This window comes from Babylonia areolata, chromosome 33 (genome assembly GCF_041734735.1).
Source record: "Babylonia areolata isolate BAREFJ2019XMU chromosome 33, ASM4173473v1, whole genome shotgun sequence".
In the NCBI taxonomy this organism is placed as follows: Eukaryota; Metazoa; Mollusca; class Gastropoda; order Neogastropoda; family Buccinidae; genus Babylonia; species Babylonia areolata.
In genome coordinates, this window is record NC_134908.1 from 20,396,471 (window position 1) to 20,415,843 (window position 19,373).

General features: G+C 42.2%; 1 protein-coding gene across 1 annotated transcript; it reads left to right on the top strand.

Moving 5' to 3' along the window:
- Positions 1–1,585: 1,585 nt before the first annotated feature.
- Positions 1,586–14,130, top strand: LOC143277104 (uncharacterized). Its single transcript, XM_076581842.1, has 7 exons — positions 1,586–1,940; positions 3,833–4,042; positions 5,342–5,469; positions 8,562–8,669; positions 10,534–10,670; positions 12,032–12,176; positions 14,044–14,130. Exons 1-7 carry the CDS (start codon positions 1,586–1,588, stop codon positions 14,128–14,130), a joined length of 1,170 nt encoding a protein of 389 aa, XP_076437957.1.
- The last annotated feature ends 5,243 nt before the right edge of the window (positions 14,131–19,373 follow it).

The following is a 19,373-nucleotide window of genomic DNA, read 5'->3' on the forward strand; positions in this document are numbered from 1 at the left end:
CCCAACGCGCTTCACCAGGCCTCGAGTGAATGCATATTACGTATATGGAGTGATGGCCTAGAGGTAACGCGTCCGCCTACGACGCGAGAAAATCTGAGCGCGCTGAAGCGATTCACGGCTCAACCGCCGATATTTTCTCCCCCTCCACTAGACCTTGAGTGGTGGTCTTGACGCTAGTCATTCGGATGAGACGATAAACCGAGGTCCCGTGTGCTAGCATGCACTTAGCGTACGTAGAAGAACCCACGGCAACAAAATGGTTGTTCAAAATCCACTTCGATAGGAAAAACAAATAAAACTGCACGCAGGAAAAAAAATACAAAAAAAATGGGTGGCGCTGTAGTGTAGCGACGCGCTCTCCCAGGGGAGAGCAGCCCGAATTTCACACAGAGAAATCTGTTGTGATAAAAAGAAATACAAAATACAATACAGAAAAACAGTATTTTATGCACCTATCATAGAGTGGATTCTTCTGCAGAATTTTGCCAAAGGACAACACTGGTTGTCATGGGTTCTTTTTCAGTGCGCAAAGTGCGTGTTGCATACGGAACCTCTGTTTATCGTCTAATCCGAAGGATTGGACATTCAGATTTTTGGGGGGTTCCCACCCTTTTTGGGGTTCCCCCCCTCACCCCCCCCCCCCCCCCCCCCCCCCCCCCCCCCCCCCCCCCCCCCCCCCCCCCCCCCGTCAAACATGGAAGAAAGAGCGAGAGTGAGTTCCATGCGGAGGAAGCCTAGAAAGAGAAAGTGTGTTCACTAGTGAAAGGGAGACTATATCATGACTGCTCTTAGCGAAAACAGTATGTTTTTTTTAATGCCAGATGTTATTAAATGCGCTGTTCATTCAAAAGAGACTGTTATGACTGCCTTTATGAAAGGAAGACAATTTGTATGTTATGAAATAATGCCCAGTTCATTCAAACATGAGTTTCAGTTTCAGTTTCAGTAGCTCAAGGAGGCGTCACTGCGTTCGGACAAATCCATATACACTACACCACATCTGCCAAGCAGATGCCTGACCAGCAGCGTAACCCAACGCGCTTAGTCAGGCCTTGAGAGAGTGAGAGGCCTTCAAACAAGACTTTATCATGACTGCCCTTGGTGTGAACAATATTACGTCTTTTATACCAGACAATTACCCCCATGCTGTGAAATAATGCAGTGTTCACTCAAGAGAGATTTTATCTCGACTGTCCTTAGAGATTTTTTTTAAAACAAAATGTTGTCTTTTATGCCAGACAACTGCGTATTATGAAATAATGCTCCATTTACTCAAAAGAGACTTTATCGCGACTGCCATTGGTGGAAACAATATGTGTTGTTGTTTCTTCAATGCCAGACAATTACTGTATGTTATGAAAAAAAAGAGCAATATTCACTCTAGAGAGATTTTATCACGAAGATTATTAGTGAAAACATTTTTTTGTTTCGTGTGTGTGTGTGTTGTTTTTGTGATTTCTTGTTATTGTTTGTTTGTTTTTTAACGCCAGAAAACCACTGCATGTTATGAAATAACGCACTGTTCACCCAAGAAAAGAAAAAAAAATTATCACATGTCACGACTGTTTCTTAACCAGTGTTGAGCATGCCTACCAACACCTACGTCCCCGCTCCCCCACAAGACCGACAAGACACACAGACGTCCATCCAGAAGCCACAACAAGAACCACAGGACATTCCGTCAGCTGGTCCAGAGAAAGCAAAAGACAAACCATCGGCTGGTGTGGAGGAACCAAAGGACAGGCCGTCTGCTGGTCTGGGGGTTCCAGAGAGCCCAGCGGTCACATCGTCCACCTGTCTGCGAGAGCTAGAAGAACCCAGTGGTGATGCACAGTCTGGCAGACTGCCAGGGGAGGAGGAGGAGGAGGAGGAGGGGATACCGGGGGGTTCCTTGTTGAGGATGGAGGATTTCATCATCCACTTCACTATCGCTTCTCGACGTGAGTTTGATTTTTGGGGGGTTTTGGTGGGGTTTTTTTTTAGTTTTTGCCTGTTTTGTCGTCTGTTTGTGTCACTGTGTCTGTCTCTGTCTGGTTTTTTCTCTCTGTGTGTGTGTGTCTTTCTCTTTCTCCCTCTCTCTCTCTCTCTCTGTTTTTCTCGGTACTTTCTCTTCTCTCTCTGTCTTCTGTCTCTCTTTGTCTTCTCTCTCTGTCTTTTTCGCTTCTCTCTCTTCTCTCTCTCTCATTGTCTCCTCTCCTCTCTCCTCTCTCTTCTCTCTCTCTCTTTGTCTTGTCTGTCTGTCTGTCTGTCTGTCTGTCTCTCTCTCTCTCTCTCTCTCTCTGTCCCCTCTCTCTCTCTCTCTCTGTGTCATACGATCATTATTTGCCATGTGCAAAGCATTGATATGTGCTGTGTAACCAACACAAGTGTATGCGCGGTGTGCGACTGCGAGCTGGGTGTGTTCGTGTGTGTGTGTGTGTGTGTGTGTGTGTGTGTGTGTGTGTGTGTGTTTGTGTGTATGTTTTTTTGTGTGTGTGTGTGTGTGTGTGTATGATAGAGAGAGAGAGAGAGAGAGAGAGTGAGAGAGAGAGAGAGCGTGTGTGTGAGCGTTGTGTTTTTATTTGCTATGCGCCCATATGTAACGTTACAGTTTCAATATGCTTTTTTTTTTTCTTCTTTTTTTTGCTTTTTTTTTCTTTTCTTTTTAACTCACTCAGTACGGCCAGTCCTCTCTTCTCCTCTACACAGACCCCTCGGATGTCCAGTGGGTGTCTGAATGACCCAACCTTTAGCTTCCGTCGTCAGAATTGTGGTATTCTTTGTCAGCATTCACGTCTTCAGTATAAGAGCCTTCCGCTTGCAATATCTTGATGATGGTAACTGGGGTGAAACGCTGTTAACGTCGTCTCTTTCGCCGTTCGTATGGAGAGAGTTAAGCGTGGATGTGAATGTCGGTGATAAGCCTTCACAGAGATCTAGATAAGCCGTTTCCATTCATAATTCTTTTATTTCTCATCATGAGTAATGATGTTTTTTCTGTCTTTATTTTTTTCTTCTTCCCCCCCCCTCCCCGCCCCCCCACCCCCGTGTGTATCCAAAATCAGTTGTCTCCAAAGTTTCAGTTTGGAAGGATCAGCCATGCCTTTGAGTGAAAGTGATAAGGTTACCATTGAAAACTGAGAAAATACTTGTCAAAAAGCGGTTCACGTTTTGGGGGACACCCGAGATATATATATATATATATATATATATATATATAGAGAGAGAGAGAGAGAGAGAGAGAGAGAGAGAGAGAGAGAGAGAGAACGAACGAACGAACGAAATTTTATTTTACGAGGGTAAAGGAGTAAGCACAAAGTACTTTTTTACATCCAGCGCTCTGGGCATAAATAATAATTGGAAAAAAAGCAACAAAGTATTTTTTTTTTAAATAAATTTTTAAAAAAGCAACAAAAAAAAAGCGAGAGTCAATTCACAACACCAACGTCAAAATTGCATAAGCATGTGCAAACATAAACATAGAACTTATGTACAATACAATATCGCAATAGATGAATAACAACGAGGACAATAGGGTAGGGGCGTGGTGGAGAGCGGAAGGAAGAATGGACAAGGGGAAGAGTAAAGAAGGCAGGGGAGGCTGACAACAGACAGATATAGTGACAGTGACAGTGGAGAGACATAGAGACTGACAGGGGAGGAGAGAGGCGTATATATATTGACAATCTATACATGATTTTTTGTTTATAATTGATATGTGTCACATAATCACATGTTTTTCAATAAATGTGCACGATATATGTTTTTAAAGTTAGGGATGCTTTTTACAGAGAGGGCGGTGAAGGGGGGGAAGAAGAGGTTTTGATATTTTTTCTTAATCTTTCTTTTCCAGCTAAGTCGGAGGTGTTGTGCGCGTGGAAAAGGAGAGGGGAGAACCATGGCAAGATGTTTGCCATCAAGAAAGTTATCAAGCCCCAGAAGGCCCAGAAAAGGGCGTTTCTTGCGCGCGAGTTGCGGGCCCTCCGGAAGTTGAAAGGAGCGCCATTTGTTGTTGGTTACCATGGGGCTATCAACACTGAGACGCATTTGTCGATGGTGTTGGGTGAGTTTGTTAAGTTTGTGACCGTTTGTTGGTGGTGGTGGTGGTGGTGGTGGGTGTGGTGATGGTGGTGGTGATGGTGGTGGTGGTGGTGGTGGTGGTGGGTGTGGTGGTGGTGGTGTTGGTGGTGGTGGTGGTGGGTGTGGTGGTGGTGGTGGTGTTGGTGGTGGTGGTGGGTGTGGTGGTGGTGTTGGTGGTGGTGTGTGTGTGTGTGTGTGTGTGTGTTGTGTAACCATATGTGTGTGTGTGTGTGTGTGTCTGTGTGTTGTGTATCCATATGTGTGTGTGTGTGTGTGTGTTGTGTATCCATATGTGTGTGTGTGTGTGTGTGTGTGTGTGTGTGTGTTGTGTATCCATATGTGTGTGTGTGTCTGTGTTTTCTTTCTTTCTTTCTTTCTTTTCTTTAATTTAGCGTCTTTTCACTTTGTGATGTTAGACGTAAATCACTGTCTGTCTCTCCGCGTCTGTTTATTTCAGTCCTTTTACAGCATGACAACTTGCCGTCAGATGATTTTATGTCTTGCACACACACTCTTTGTCTGTCTGTCTGTCTACCTGTGTCTGTCTGTCTGTCTGTCTGTCTGTCTGTCTGTCTGTCTTTGATCTGTAATACATCTACGGAATAAGATAAGAGAGGTTCTTTTTCTGCAGGTTTAGTTAAGGTTTCAGTTTCAGTTTCAGTTTCAGTAGCTCAACTTGGGAGGCGTCACTGCGTTCGGACAAATCCATATACGCTAACCCACATCTGCCAAGCAGATGCCTGACCAGCAGCACAACTCAACGCGCTTTGTCAGGCCTTGAAAAATAAATAAATAAATAAATAAATAAATAAATTTATTAAAAAAAATTTTTTTTTAATAATAAACATAAATAAATAAATAAATAAAAAATAAAATAATAAATTTAAATAAAATAAAAATGAAATAAAAAAAAATTTGAATAAAATGAAATAAAATAAAATAAATAAATAAAATGAAATGAAATAAAATAAATGAATAAATAAATAATTTTGAATAAAATGAAATAAAATCAAATAAATAAAATAAAATAAAAATAAATAAATAAATAAAATAAATTTGAATAAATAAATAAATAAAATAAATAAATAAATAAAATAAATAATATAGTAAAATAAATAGATAAATAAAATAAATAATATAATTTTTTTTTAAATTAAATAAAAATAAATTAATTAATTAAATAAATAAACAAATAATATAATATAATAAATGAATAAATAAATAAATAAAAAATAAATAAATAAGAATGAAAGTGAACCGAGTCCTGGTGTCTCTGTCACAGACTTTGCCGCCGCCGGAGATCTGCTGGGGCTGATCTGGAGATGGGAGCAGCAGAACGTCCACTTCAACCAGCAGCAGCTGCGATTCTACTTGGCAGAGGTCGTTGAGGCCTTGGATCACGTGCACAGGGTGAGGATGATGACGATGATGACGACGACGATGATGATGAGGATTTGTATTTGTATTTGTATTTGTATTTCTTTTTATCACAACAGATTTCTCTGTGTGAAATTCGGGCTGCTCTCCCCAGGGAGAGCGCGTCGCTACACTACAGCGCCACCCTTTTTTTTTTTTTTTTTCCTGCGTGCAGTTTTATTTGTTTTTCCTATCGAAGTGGATTTTTCTACAGAATTTTGCCAGGAACAACCCTTTTGTTGCCGTGGGTTCTTTTACGTGCGCTAAGTGCATGCTGCACACGGGACCTCGGTTTATAGTCTCATCCGAATGACTAGCGCCCAGACCACCACTCAAGGTCTAGTGGAGGGGGAGAAAATATCGGCGGCTGAGCCGTGATTCGAACCAGCGCGCTCAGATTCTCTCGCTTCCTAGGCGGACGCGTTACCTCTAGGCCATCACTCCACTGGATGAGGATGATGATGATGATGGTATCAATACTGATGATGTTATCATAGTTTTTAATAGTCTCTAATAATATTATTACAATTATACATTACGATTATAATGAATAATGATGATGATGATAATGATATGATGATGGTTCTAATTATTACTGTTAGTATCATTATAACGACAACAACATTACTACTACTGCTGCTGCTAGTAGTAGTAGTAGTAGTAGTAATTACATTGTGCAGAATCTTGTACAGACACAAGCCAAAGCGCTTGCACGCTACTAACAGAAAAGGAAGAAAAGCAAGAACTCATTTCGTTTTCCTCAGTGCACTGTGATTGTTCACTAACTTACTAGAACAATCTAAATGTAATATTCGATGCACTGCTGTTGTGAGAGAGAGAGAGAAGAGAGAAGACAGAGAGAGAGAGAGAGAGAGAGAGAAGAGAGAAGAGAGAGAGAGAGAGAGAGAAGAGAGAGAGATACAGAGAGTGAGAGAAGACAGAGAGAGAAGAGAGAAAGAAGAGAGAAGACAAAGAGAGAGAGAGAGAAGACAAAGAGAGAGAGAGAAGACAGAGAGAGAGAGAAGAGAGAAGTCAAAGAGAGAGAGAGAGAGAAGATAAAGAGAAAGAGGAGAGATGACAGACAGACAGACAGACAGAGAAGACAAAGAGAGAGAGAGAAGACAAAGAGAGAGAGAGAGAGAGAAGACAGAGAGAGAGAGAGAGAGAGAAAGAAGAGAGAAGACAGAGAGAGAGAGAGAAGACAAAGAGATACAGAGAGTGAGAGAAGACACAGAGATACAGAGAGAGAGAGAAGACAGAGAGAGAAGAGAGAAGACAGAGAGAGAGAGAGAAGACACAGAGAGAGAGAGAAGACAAAGAGAGAGAGAGAAGAGAGAGAGAGAAGAGAGAAGACAAAGAGAGACAAAACAAAGAGAGAGAGGGAGAGAAGACACAGAGATACAGAGAGAGAGAAGACACAGAGATACAGAGAGAGAAAGAAGAGAGAAGACAGAGAGAGAGAAGAGAGAAGTCAAAGAGAGACAGAGAGAAGACAAAGAGAGAGAGACAGAGAGAAGACAAAGAGAGAGAAAACAAAGAGAGAGAGAGAGAGAGAAGATAAAGAGATACAGAGAGTGAGAGAAGACAGAGAGAGGAGAGATGACAGACAGACAGACAGACAGAGAGAGAGAGAGAGAGAGAGAGAAGACACAGAGAGAGAGAGAGAAGACACACACACACACAGAGAAGAGAGAGAGAGAGAGAGAAGACACACAGAGAGAGAGAAGACAAAGAGAGAGAGGAGAGATGACACACAGACAGAGAAGACAAAGAGAGAGAGAGAGAGAGAAGACAGAGAGAGAGAGAGAGAGAAGACACAGAGAGAGAGAGAAGACACAGAGAGAGAGAGAAGACAGACACAGAGAGAGAGAAGACAAAGAGAGAGAGAGAGAGAGAGAGAGATAGAGTGAGAGAGAGAAGAGAGAAGACAGACAGAGAGACAGAGACAGAGAGAGAAAGGGGGAAAGAGAGGGGCTGGGGGGGGGGGGGGGTTCGTTGCTTTCATGCTGATAGTGTTCATGAAATTAATGAATTGTAAATGCCGTCAAAAGATATTTTGCCCGTGTTCAATGGGCAATAATCAAACTGTAGCCAATGACTGTAGTAGTAGTAGTAGTAGTAGTAGTAGTAGTCTTCAGTTTAACTCACTCAGTACGGCCAGTCCTCTCTTCTCCTCTACACAGACCCCTCGGATGTCCAGTGGGTGTCTGAATGACCCAACCTTTAGCGTCTGTCGTCAGAATTGTGGTATTCTTTGTCAACATTCACCTCTTCAGTGTAAGGGCCTTCCGCTTGCAATATTTTGATGATGGTAACTGGGGTGAAACGCTTTTAACGTCGTCTCTTTCGTCGTTCGTATGGAGAGAGTTAACGTCTTCCACTTTAAGTGATATTAGACGAGAAAAAAAAAGGGGGGGGGGGGTGGAGGGCGGAGCGTGGTGGTGGGAACGATATTGGGCAGAGGGTGATGAATGATGTGTGTGTGTTTGCGTGTGTGCGCGTATGTGTGTGTGTGTGTGTGTGGTGGGGGAAAGATACAGAGCATTTGGGAAAAAAAATAAGACATTAAAAGGGGAGACATAGGTACAATATAGAAGGAAACGCTAACATCAAACAACTGTAACAACTATAACAAATGTCCAATTGGACTATGCAGCAAACCTTCTGCAATAGCAGAGTGTGTAAATTTGCTGACTCAGCCAATGTTTCACTGTGACGTGAAGCATATGTTTGTTGTGTGTTGACAGAATGACATCATTCACTACGACGCGAAGCCTATGTTGTGTGTTGACAGAATGACGTCATTTACTGTGACGTAAAGCCTACGTCTTATGTGTTGACAGAATGACATCATTCACTACGACGTGAAGCCTATGTTGTGTGTTTACAGAATGACGTCATTCACTGTGACGTGAAGCCTATATTTGTTGTGTGTTGACAGAATGACATCATTCACTACGACGTGAAGCCTATGTTGTGTGTTGACAGAATGACGTTATTCACTGTGACGTGAAGCCTATGTTTGTTGTGTGTTGATAGAATTACGTCATTCACTGTGACGTGAAACCTGTGTTGGTGTTTTACAGAATGACATCATTCACTGCGACGTGAAGCCGGATAACATCCTGCTGAACAAGGATGGCCACATCATGTTAGCAGATTTCGGTGCCTGTCAATTTCTGGACAACGCTGATGTGAGTGTGTGTGTGGGGGGGGGGGGGGGGGGAGGGGGGGGGGAGGGGTATGAGTGTATATGTTGTAGGGAGAAGGGGACAGAGTTGTGATGTGTGTGTGTGGGAGGGGGGGGGGGGGGAGAGGGGGGCAGGCAGAGTAGTGTATTTGTTCTGTGTGTGTGTGTGTGTGTGTGTGTGTGTGGTGGAGGGGTGAATTTGTGTGTCCGTTGTGTAAAAAAAAAAAAAAAAAAAAAAAAATCGTGGGTGGTGGTGGGGGTAAGAGCAGGCCCTTAGGAGTAGGAGAAGAGAAGATTGGTGACTTACATGACGGGCGCAATAGCCGAGTGGTTAAAGCGTTGGACCCTCAATCTGAGGGTCCCGGGTTCGAATCACGGTGACGGCGCCTGGTGGGTAAAGGGTGGAGATTTTTACGATCTCCCAAGTCAACATATGTGCAGACCTGCTTAGTGCCTGAACCCCCTTCGTGTGTGTATGCAAGCAAAAGATCAAATACGCACGTTAAAGATCCTGTAATCCATGTCAGCATTCGGTGGGTTATGGAAACAAGCACACCATGCACACCTACCATGCACACCCCCGAAAACGGAGTATGGGTGCCTACCTGGCGGGGTAAAAACGGTCATACACGTAAAAGCCCACTCGTGTGCACACGAGTGAACGTACACAGAGGTATGGTCAGTGACAAGGGGGATGTGTGTGTGTTGGTTTTTTGTGTGTCTAGCAGAGAGAACAGCAGAGAAGAGCGGGTACCTTGAAATATGCAGCGCCCGAAGTTCTTGTTCCCTCGTGGAAGAAGACCCTGCATGAGTGTGTGAGTATTCTGATTGGTTGGTTTGGTTGTGTGTGTGTGTGTGTGTGTGTGTGTGTGTGTGTGTGTGTGTGTGTGTGCTGACGTTGTTGTGTGTTGTTGTACGCTGACGTTATTCCGGATTTTTGAATGTATGTTGATCTCTGTATTGATTTTTTTTTTTTTTTTTTTTTGGTATGCTGGTGTTCTTACTGGTGTGTGTGCGTGTGTGTGTGTGTGTGTGTGTGTGTGTGTGTGTGTGTGTGTGTGTGTGATTGCTGACGTTGTTATGAATTGTGTTGTTGTGTGTTGACGTTATTCTGGATTTTTGAATGCTGAACCTGTTATGGATTTTTTTTTTTATGCTGAAGTTCTTATGGATTTGTGTGTGTGTGTGTGTGTGTGTGTGTGTGTGTGTGTGTGTGTGCTTACGTTGTTTTGGTGTTGTCGTTTTTTTCCTGACGTTGTTATAGATTTTTTGTGGAATGACGTTGTTATGGGTGGTTGTGGGACTGACGTGGTTGTGAACTGACGTGGTTATGAACTGACATGGTTGTGATGGCCTAGAGGTAACGCGTCCGCCTAGGAAGCGAGAGAATCTGAACACGCTGGTTCGAATCACGGCTCAGCTGCCGATAATTTCTCCCCCTCCACTAGACCTTGAGTGGTGGTCTGGACGCTAGTCATTCGGATGAGACTATAAACCGAGGTCCCGTGTGCTGCATGCACTTAGCGGCACGTAAAAGAACCCACGGCAACAAAAGGGTTGTTCCTGGCAACAAAAAAAAATCTGTAGAAAAATCCACTTTGATAGGAAAAACAAATATAACCGCACGCAGGAAAAAATACAAAACAAGAAAAAAAAAAAAAAAAGGGGTGGCGCTGTAGTGTAGCGACGCGCTCTCCCTGGGGAGAGCAGCCTGAATTTTACACAGAGAAATCTGGTGTGATAAAAAGAGAAATACAAATACAAATACAAAAACCTGACGTTGTTGCGGGTGAATGGCGAACTAACGTGGTTTCATGTATGACTGTGTGTGCGTGGTTTTATTTTATTTTATTTTATTTTATTTTTAGGCCAGCGACTGCTATTCTTTGGGAGTGATGGCTCTTCACATGCTGCTGGGACTGGGCCACTTGCCCTACGGTAAGGGCTTCGGGCAGAGAGAGTGGACTGACGTCTCGAGTGAGGAGCTGAGGGCCAGTCTCGTTGAGTAAGTGTTTTGCTCACTGACTCACTGACTGACTGACTCACTGACTGACTGACTGACTGACACAACTCGGAAGAGCTCAGATTTTTGCTTAAAAATATTAATCAACGTAATGTCACCAGCGACTTCCTTTGCTTATTTATGTGGATTGAATTGGATTGGATTGCATGCGTTGGCGTGCGTGCGTGTACTCGCGTGCACCGGCGCTCACGTGTACACAAACACACACACACATAGACACACACACACGTGCACACACGTGCACACGCACGCACGCAGCACACACTTCTTATATTGATATGCATGATGTATGTATCCAAAACTCTGCTGTGTCTGAGTTTTGTATGTGTATGATTTTCGATTTATGTTTGTGCTTTTTCATGTACTATCCCTCCCTATGTATTCTTTGTTACCCAGGTACACTTGGTAATAAAGACCTATTCTATTCTATTTTCTCTCTCTGTCTCTCTTTTTCTCTCCCTGTCTATGTATATGTATATATACACATATCATATGTATGTATGTGTGCCATTCACTGTTGTCTATGTACATGTATGTATGCATGTATGTATGTATGTACATCATTCACTGTTTTGATTATATATATATATATATATATATATATATATATATATATATATATATATATATATATATATATATATGTATGTATGTATGTATGTATGCATGAATATACATCATTCACTGTTGTCCATATACATGTATGTATGTGTATATATCATTCACTGTTGTCCATATGCATGTATGTATGTATGTGTATATATCATTCACTGTTGTCCATATACATGTATGTATGTCTGTATGTATGTCTGTATGTATGTCTGTATGTATGTATGTATGTATATCATTTACTGTTGTCTATATACATGTATGTATGTGTATATATCATTCACTGTTGTCCATATACATGTATGTATGTGTATATATCATTCACTGTTGTCCATATACATGTATGTATGTGTATATATCATTCACTGTTGTCTATATACATGTATGTATGTGTATATATCATTCACTGTTGTCCATATACATGTATGTATGTCTGTATGTATGTCTGTATGTATGTATGTATGTATATCATTCACTGTTGTCTATATACATGTATGTATGTGTATATATCATTAACTGTTGTCTATATGTATGTATGTGTATATATCATTCACTGTTGTCTGTATACATGTATGTATGTATATCATTCACTGTTGTCTATATACATGTATGTATGTATGTATGTACATCATTCACTGTTGTATATATACATATATGTATGTATGTATATATATCATTCACTGTTGTCTATAAACATGTATGTATATATACCATTCACTGTTGTGTCTCTACAGCGGTATGAAGACCGGAGTTCCCAACGTCCCTCACACTCTAAACCCTGTGATGAGGGATTTCGTCAGTAAGCTGCTCATCGTGGACTGTTCCACAAGACTAGGATCACACGGAGCCTTCGAGCTCAAGAGCCACCCGTTTTTCAAGGTAAGTTCAATCAGCGCTTTGTCAGTTCTTTCGGTGTTTAGACGCGTCTTCAGTCAGGTTTTCGAGCGTAAAATCTCCCCTTTGTCGGGTATTTCGGTGTTAAGACGCTGGAATCGGAATTTTTTTTCTGTCATTTTCGAAGTAAAATCAGCCTTTTGTTTGGTCGTTTGGTGTTTGGATGCTGGAATCGGGATTTTTCTGTCTTTAGTCGCTTTTTTTTTCAGTGCAAAATCTGGTCTTTGTTGTAGTCTTTCTGTGTTCAGACGCTGTGATGAGGATTTTTATGTCTCTAATCGTTTTGTTTTTGTTAGTTTTTTGTGTGTGTTTTATTTTTTGTTTTGTTCTGTTTGTTTGTTTCAGTGTAAAATCAGCCCTTTGTCAGGTCGTTTTGTGTTTGGATGTTGGAATCGGGATTTTTCTGTCTTCAGTCGCTTTTTTGTTTCAGTGCAAAATCTGGTCTTTGTTGTGGTCTTTCTGTGTTCAGACGCTGTAATGAGGATTGTTCTGTCTTTAATCGTTTTTTTTGGTTTTTGGGGTTTTTTTTGCTCAGTTTTGTTTTGGCCTGTTTGTTTGTTTTAGTGTAAAATCAGGCATTTGTCAGGTCTTTCGGTGTTTAGACGCTGTAATGAGAATTGTTCTGTCTTTAATCGTTTTTGGGGGTTTTTTGCTCAGTTTTGTTTTGTTCTGTTTGTTTGTTTTAGTGTAAAATCAGGCATTTGTCAGGTCTTTCGGTGTTTAGACACTGTAATGAGAATTGTTCTGTCTTTAATCGTTTTTGTTTTTTTGCTCAGTTTTGTTTTGTTTGTTTTAGTGTAATATCAGCCCTTTGTCAGGTCTTTCGGTGTTTAGACGCTGGGATCAAGATTTTTCTTTGTGACTTTAGTCATGTTTGTTTCAGTGTAAAATCAGCCCTTTGTTTTCGTTTCGGTGTTTAGACGCTGGAATCAAGATTTTTCTTTGTGACTTTAGCTTTAGTTGTGTTTTTTCAGTGTAAAATCAGCCCTTTGTTTTCGTTTCGGTGTTTAGACGCTGGGATCAAGATTTTTCTGGTCTTTGGCCGTTTATTTCTTTCAGTATAAAATAAGTCGGGATTTTTTTTTTCCTGTCTTTAGTCGTGTTTTTATTTATGTTCAGTGTAAAATCAGCTCTTTCTTTGAGTGATATGATGCTGGAATCAGGATTAGTCTCTTAGCACTGCACTGGTATGGTTCTCGGCAATGCATGTGTAACGTTGATCTCTGAGCACTGACGTGATACTGTTCTACACTTGTACTGTTGGTGTTTCCCTGACAATTGCACTGATGTGGTTCTGCACGTGCTTTTTTTTTATACTTTATTTATTTTTTTTTTTTTACGTTTTTATTTTTTATTTTTTTTATTTGAATTGAACTCGGCTTCATACTGACATTCGCTTTATCCTAGCAGAACGAAACTTTGTATGGAGCAAATATACAGACTCATGCACACTTAACATCAGTAATAATATCTTGACTACACTGTATTTTTTTTTTTAATTTTAATTTTTTATTTTTTTTTTTTTTTTTTTTTTCTATACGCTTATAGTTGACTTTATCAAGTTTTTGCGCCTTATACATATTATTATTAGTAGTAGTAGTTCTTTTTTTACGTATTTATTATCCCTTTTTTTCCTCAAGGCCTGACTAAGTGCGTTGGGTTACGCTGCTGGTCAGGCATCTGCTTGGCAGATGTGGTGTAGGTGTATATGGATTTGACCGAACGCAGTGACGCCCACTTGAGCTACTGATACTGATACTGGTACTGGTACTGATACTCATACTGGTACTGATACTCATACTGGTACTGATACTCATACTGGTACTGATACTGCACGTGCTGTGTTGATCAGGGCACGGACTGGAAAGGAGTGGCAGACAAACGGCTCCAGCCTCCTTTCGTCCCGTCCGGCAGACGGCGACCAGCCCCCATTGTCTGAAACCCTGACTTCCCCCCCCCCCACCACCACACGCTAACCGCCAGGAAACACAGCGAGGACCCCCCCCCCCCCCCCCCCCCCTCCCGCCACCTTCTGGTATGCGTAAACTGAGTGGATCCGAAGCCGATCGTAGTGAGCGACTGAGATGGAGTGTAGAGGTGAAGCCAGCCGCAGAGATAGGAAGGGGGGTTAGATTTGTGAATACATCTATAACATAGACACACCCACCCCCACCCCACCCCCACCCCCTCTCCACAGGTCAGACAACAGCCATGTCGGACGTCAATGCTCACAGCGGCATCGTCCGGTCTCTGGACGTATTTGTATTTGTATTCCTTTTTATCACAACAGATTTCTCTGTGTGAAATTCGGGCTGCTCTCCCCAGGGAGAGCGCGTCGCTACACTACAGCGCCACCCTTTTTTTTTTCTTTTTTTTTTCCTGCGTGCAGTTTTAATTGTTTTTCCTGTCGAAGTGGATTTTTCTACAGAATTTTGCCAGGAACAACCCTTTTGTTGCCGTGGGTTCTTTTACGTGCGCTAAGTGCATGCTGCACACGGGACCTCGGTTTATCGTCTCATCCGATTGACTAGCGTCCAGACCACCACTCAAGGTCTAATGGAGGGGGAGAAAATATCGGCAGCTGAGCCGTGATTCGAACCAGTGCCCTCAGATTCTCTCGCTTCCTAGGCGGACGCGTTACCTCTAGGCCATCACTCCACTGCGGTGTAGGGCGTGTCACACATCCGGGTGGTTCTCTGATCACGTCACGTGACAGATGGGAGGTGATTGTGCGGCGTCAGTGTCGTGTCACGTGAACGCTGAATGCCAGGGTCTCGCTTCACACGTGGGGAGGTGGGGGGAGGGGGGAAGGGGAGGTGGGGGAGAGAGAGAGAGAGAGAGAGAGAGAGAGAGAGAGAGAACGTTTTTTATTCACGGATTAAGATTTTAAGCATGGTCTATTTTTCCAGTCTGTCACACACACAGAGAGAGAGAGAGAGAGAGAGAGAGAGAGAGAGAGAACGTTTTTTATTCACGGATTAAGATTTTAAGCATGGTCTATTTTTTCAGTCTGTCACAGAGAGAGAGAGAGAGAGAGAATTCAAAACTCAAATCGTTTATTATCCAAGAATTAAGATTTTACGCATGGCCTGTTATTCCAGTCTGTCAGAGAGAGAGAGAGAGAGAGAGAGAGAGAGAGAATTCAGAACTCAAAAACGTTTTTTATCCAAGGATTAAGATTTTACGCATGGCCTGTTGTTTCAGTCTGTCCGAGAGAGAGAGAGAGAGAATTCAGAACTCAAAAACGTTTTTTATCCAAGGATTAAGATTTTACGCATGGCCTGTTATTTCAGTCTGTCCTAGAGAGAGAGAGAGAGAGAGAGAGAGAGAGAACGCAGAACTCAAAAGGTGTTTTATTCAAGGATTTAAGAAATAGAGAGAGAGAGAGATTCAAATTTTAGTGTTTGGGCTTCCAGCATGTAGGCACAGGTGCACGTTAACTCACTCAGTACGGCCAGTCCTCTCTTCTCCTCTACACAGACCCCTCGGATGTCCAGTGGGTGTCTGAATGACCCAACCTTTAGCTTCCGTCGTCAGAATTGTGGCATTCTTTGTCAACATTCACCTCTTCAGTATAAGAGCCTTCCGCTTGCAATATTTTGATGATGGTAATTGGGGTGAAACGCTGTTAACGTCGTCTCTTTCGCCGTTCGTATGGAGAGAGTTAACAAGTGGCTTGTAAACCAAACAACATAGAATTATTAATTGGTGGCAATAATTCGTCGCTGGGTTTCAGCGAATGAAAGTAAGAGAGGGGGGGGGTGTGGGGGGAGGGAGAGTGTTTCCAAACTGAGTTAATGAATGTTTTCTTTTTAAGCTAGCTGTACATTGATTTGCTTTTTGAAATCGAAAACAGACAGAAAGATGACCAGTGCTCATCATCATCATCATCAACAACATCATCATCATCAACATCAACATCATCATCATCATCATCATCATCATCATCAACATCTCGGTCTGTGTGTGTGTGTGTGTGTGTGTGTGTGTGTGAATCGAGTACGTGACACTCGTTTTATTGTCGGTTGTTCTACCCACTGGGCTTCCACTTCACTCCACTGTGTGTGTGTGTGTGTGTGTGTGTGTGTGTGTGTGTGTTCTGTGTGTGTGTGTGAGTGTGTGTGTGTGTGTGTGTGTGTCTGTGTGTGAATGTGTGTAAGATTCATACAAAATCTAGCTTTGTAAAAGTAGGGTTTTCATTACTTATTATTTTTTATTGTTTTCGTTTTTGTTTTTTTGTTTTCGTATAATATTGTGTATATATGGTAAAAAAAAAAAACATAGGTCTTTCAAAGTACATGTATGCATCATAAGAGTCTTGATAATTATGCTTGAATTTAATTACAAGGTCGAGGAAATTGCAGAAAACAAATTATGAAGAAGAATGAGCAGAGTGTTTGTAAGAGTGTATGTCTCTGTTTTGTCTTCATTTAATGTCATCATGTTTTGTTTTGTTTTTTTAAATCAAAATTAAACTTTTACATCGTGTCAATGGCTTTTGGTGTGTGTGTGTGTGTGTGTGTGTGTGTGTGTGCGTGTGTCTGTGTGTGTGCGTGCGTGTCTGTATCTGGGTGGAGGTGGATGGCAGGAGTGTGTGTGTGTGTGTGTGTCTGTGTGTGCGTGTGTCTGTGTGTGTGCATGCGTGTCTGTATCTGGGTGGAGGTGGGTGGCAGGAGTGTGTGTGTGTCTGTGTGTGTGTGTGTGTGTGTGTGTGTGTGTGTGTCTGTGTGTGTACGTGAGCGTTGGTAAAACGTGTGTGCATCTATGTGTGTGCGCATTTCACAGAGAGAGAGAGAAAGAGAGAACACACACACACACACACACACACACACACACACACACAGAGAACACACACACACACACACACACACACACACACACACACACACACACCTGCGAACACACAAACTGAAATGTCGTAACAGTCTAGTCTCGTTCCCATCTGTACAACAATTTATTTTTTTCATACATGATAAATTCAAACAGCATTGTATGAAGTTTAAAACAGAACTGTATCAAAAAGTAAACAGTACCGTATCAAATGGGAACAGTATTGTATCAAGTTTTTAAAAGCACTGTGTCAATTTGTTACACAGTATTGAAAAAAAAAAAAAAAAAAAAAAAAAAAAAAAGCAAGCAGCCCACAACCACATGTAAATATACTGGGTTAAAAACGATAATCGCCAAAACATTCAGCAGTGGACGTTTCAATTTCTGATAACGAATGTGCCCATGCACGCGATATGCTAACTCAGTCCAAACCTCCTGGTGTATATGCAGCGGGCGATTCATGTAGCAACCACCATTTAAGCAGCAGCATTTTCCGGCTTTAAAAATTCGAAATAATACTAATACTACTACTAATATTAATAAAACATAGCTCATGTAATCAGCTATGAATCGGTAAAAAGATTTTCGACAGCAGTATTGATTGTACTGTGAACTGGAACAGTTGAAATGTTGCATAACATTGTTCTCCACATTTTTTTCCGTCTGCATATTCTTCGAGTTTTCCCCGTTTAGCCATACGGGGAAGGGATATAACTCTGAGAAAACAAACTCCCCTAAACCACTGGAGTGACTGTCCTTGCATGGAGTGTTGCCGTCTGTCAATCTTCGAGTTTTCCACGTTGAGCCCGTTAGGAGAAGGGATGTTACTCGGAAAAAAAAAAGCCACCTCTCCAAAAACCAATGCAGTGACGTACCTTTATATGGTGTGTCTTTGCTCCTGTTATTGTCATGTATTTGTATTTGTATTTCTTTTTATCACAACAGATTTCTCTGTGTGAAATTCGGGCTGCTCTCCCCAGGGAGAGCGCGTCGCTACACTACAGCGCCACCCATTTTTTTGTATTTTTTCTTGCGTGCAGTTTTATTTGTTTTTCCTATCGCAGTGGATTTTTCCACAGAATTTTGCCAGGAACAACCCTTTTGTTGCCGTGGGTTCTTTTACGTGCGCTAAGTGCATGCTGCACACGGGACCTCGGTTTATCGTCTCATCCGAATGACTAGCGTCCAGACCACCACTCAAGGTCTAGTGGAGGGGGAGAAAATATCGGCGGCTGAGCCGTGATTCGAACCTGCGCGCTCAGATTCTCTCGCTTCCTGGGCGGACGCGTTACCTCTAGGTCATCACTCCACATGTTTCCTTGTTTCTCTATGACTCAAAAGAGTTAATGGGAATAAACAAACTCTGAACTCTGAACTCAGTCCGGTTCCTCAACTGAACGTATTCTGTCGTCAGTACTGGCTTCGCTGGCAGTGTATTGCGTATGTTGAATTGGATTGTCGGTCGACGGGCGCAATAGCCGAGTGGTTAAAGCGTTGGACTGTCAATCTGAGGGTCCCGGGTTCGAATCACGGTGACGGCGCCTGGTGGGTAAAGGGTGGAGATTTTTACGATCTCCCAGGTCAACATATGTGCAGACCTGCTAGTACCTGAACCCTCTTCGTGTGTATATGCAAGCAGAAGATCAAATACGCACGTTAAAGATCCTGTAATCCATGTCAGCGTTCGGTGGGTTATGGAAACAAGAACATACCCAGCATGCACACCCCCGAAAACGGAGTATGGCTGCCTACATGGCGGGGTAAAAACGGTCATACACGTAAAAGCCCACACGTGTGCATACGAGTGAACGTGGGAGTTGCAGCCCACGAACGCAGAAGAAGAAGAAGAAGATTGTCGGTCTTTAGTCAGTGAAGGTTCGTTAGTGACGTACTATAATTCTCAAACCAGGAGGCAAAACTGCACTGGCTGCTTAGTGCTGCAGCCTTGGGGAATAGTTGGCCTTTGGGAACCATCCCTAACGCCGACCGTCCTAAAACCTTCTTGGCTGAGAGAGTTGGGATGTAACTTTGGCAAGACATTCTCCACTATAATCAAATTCTAGCCCAGATAGTCGAGACAGTTGTTACCTCCTCTGCTTTTCTGATGGTCATAGTCGGACACGACTGACTGTCATACAGATATATGTCGAATCAGTAAAAGGCACTACGGAACATGTTGCGATGGTGGAGTCGGTGAATCGATATACAATAACGGGAAGAAGTAATTCTAAAGATTGTCAAGCAAACATACATAATATATATGCACGTGGTATTGACACACCAATAGGAAGAAGCAATTCTAAAGATTGTCAAGCAAAAGATACATAATATATATATATACATGAACTTTTT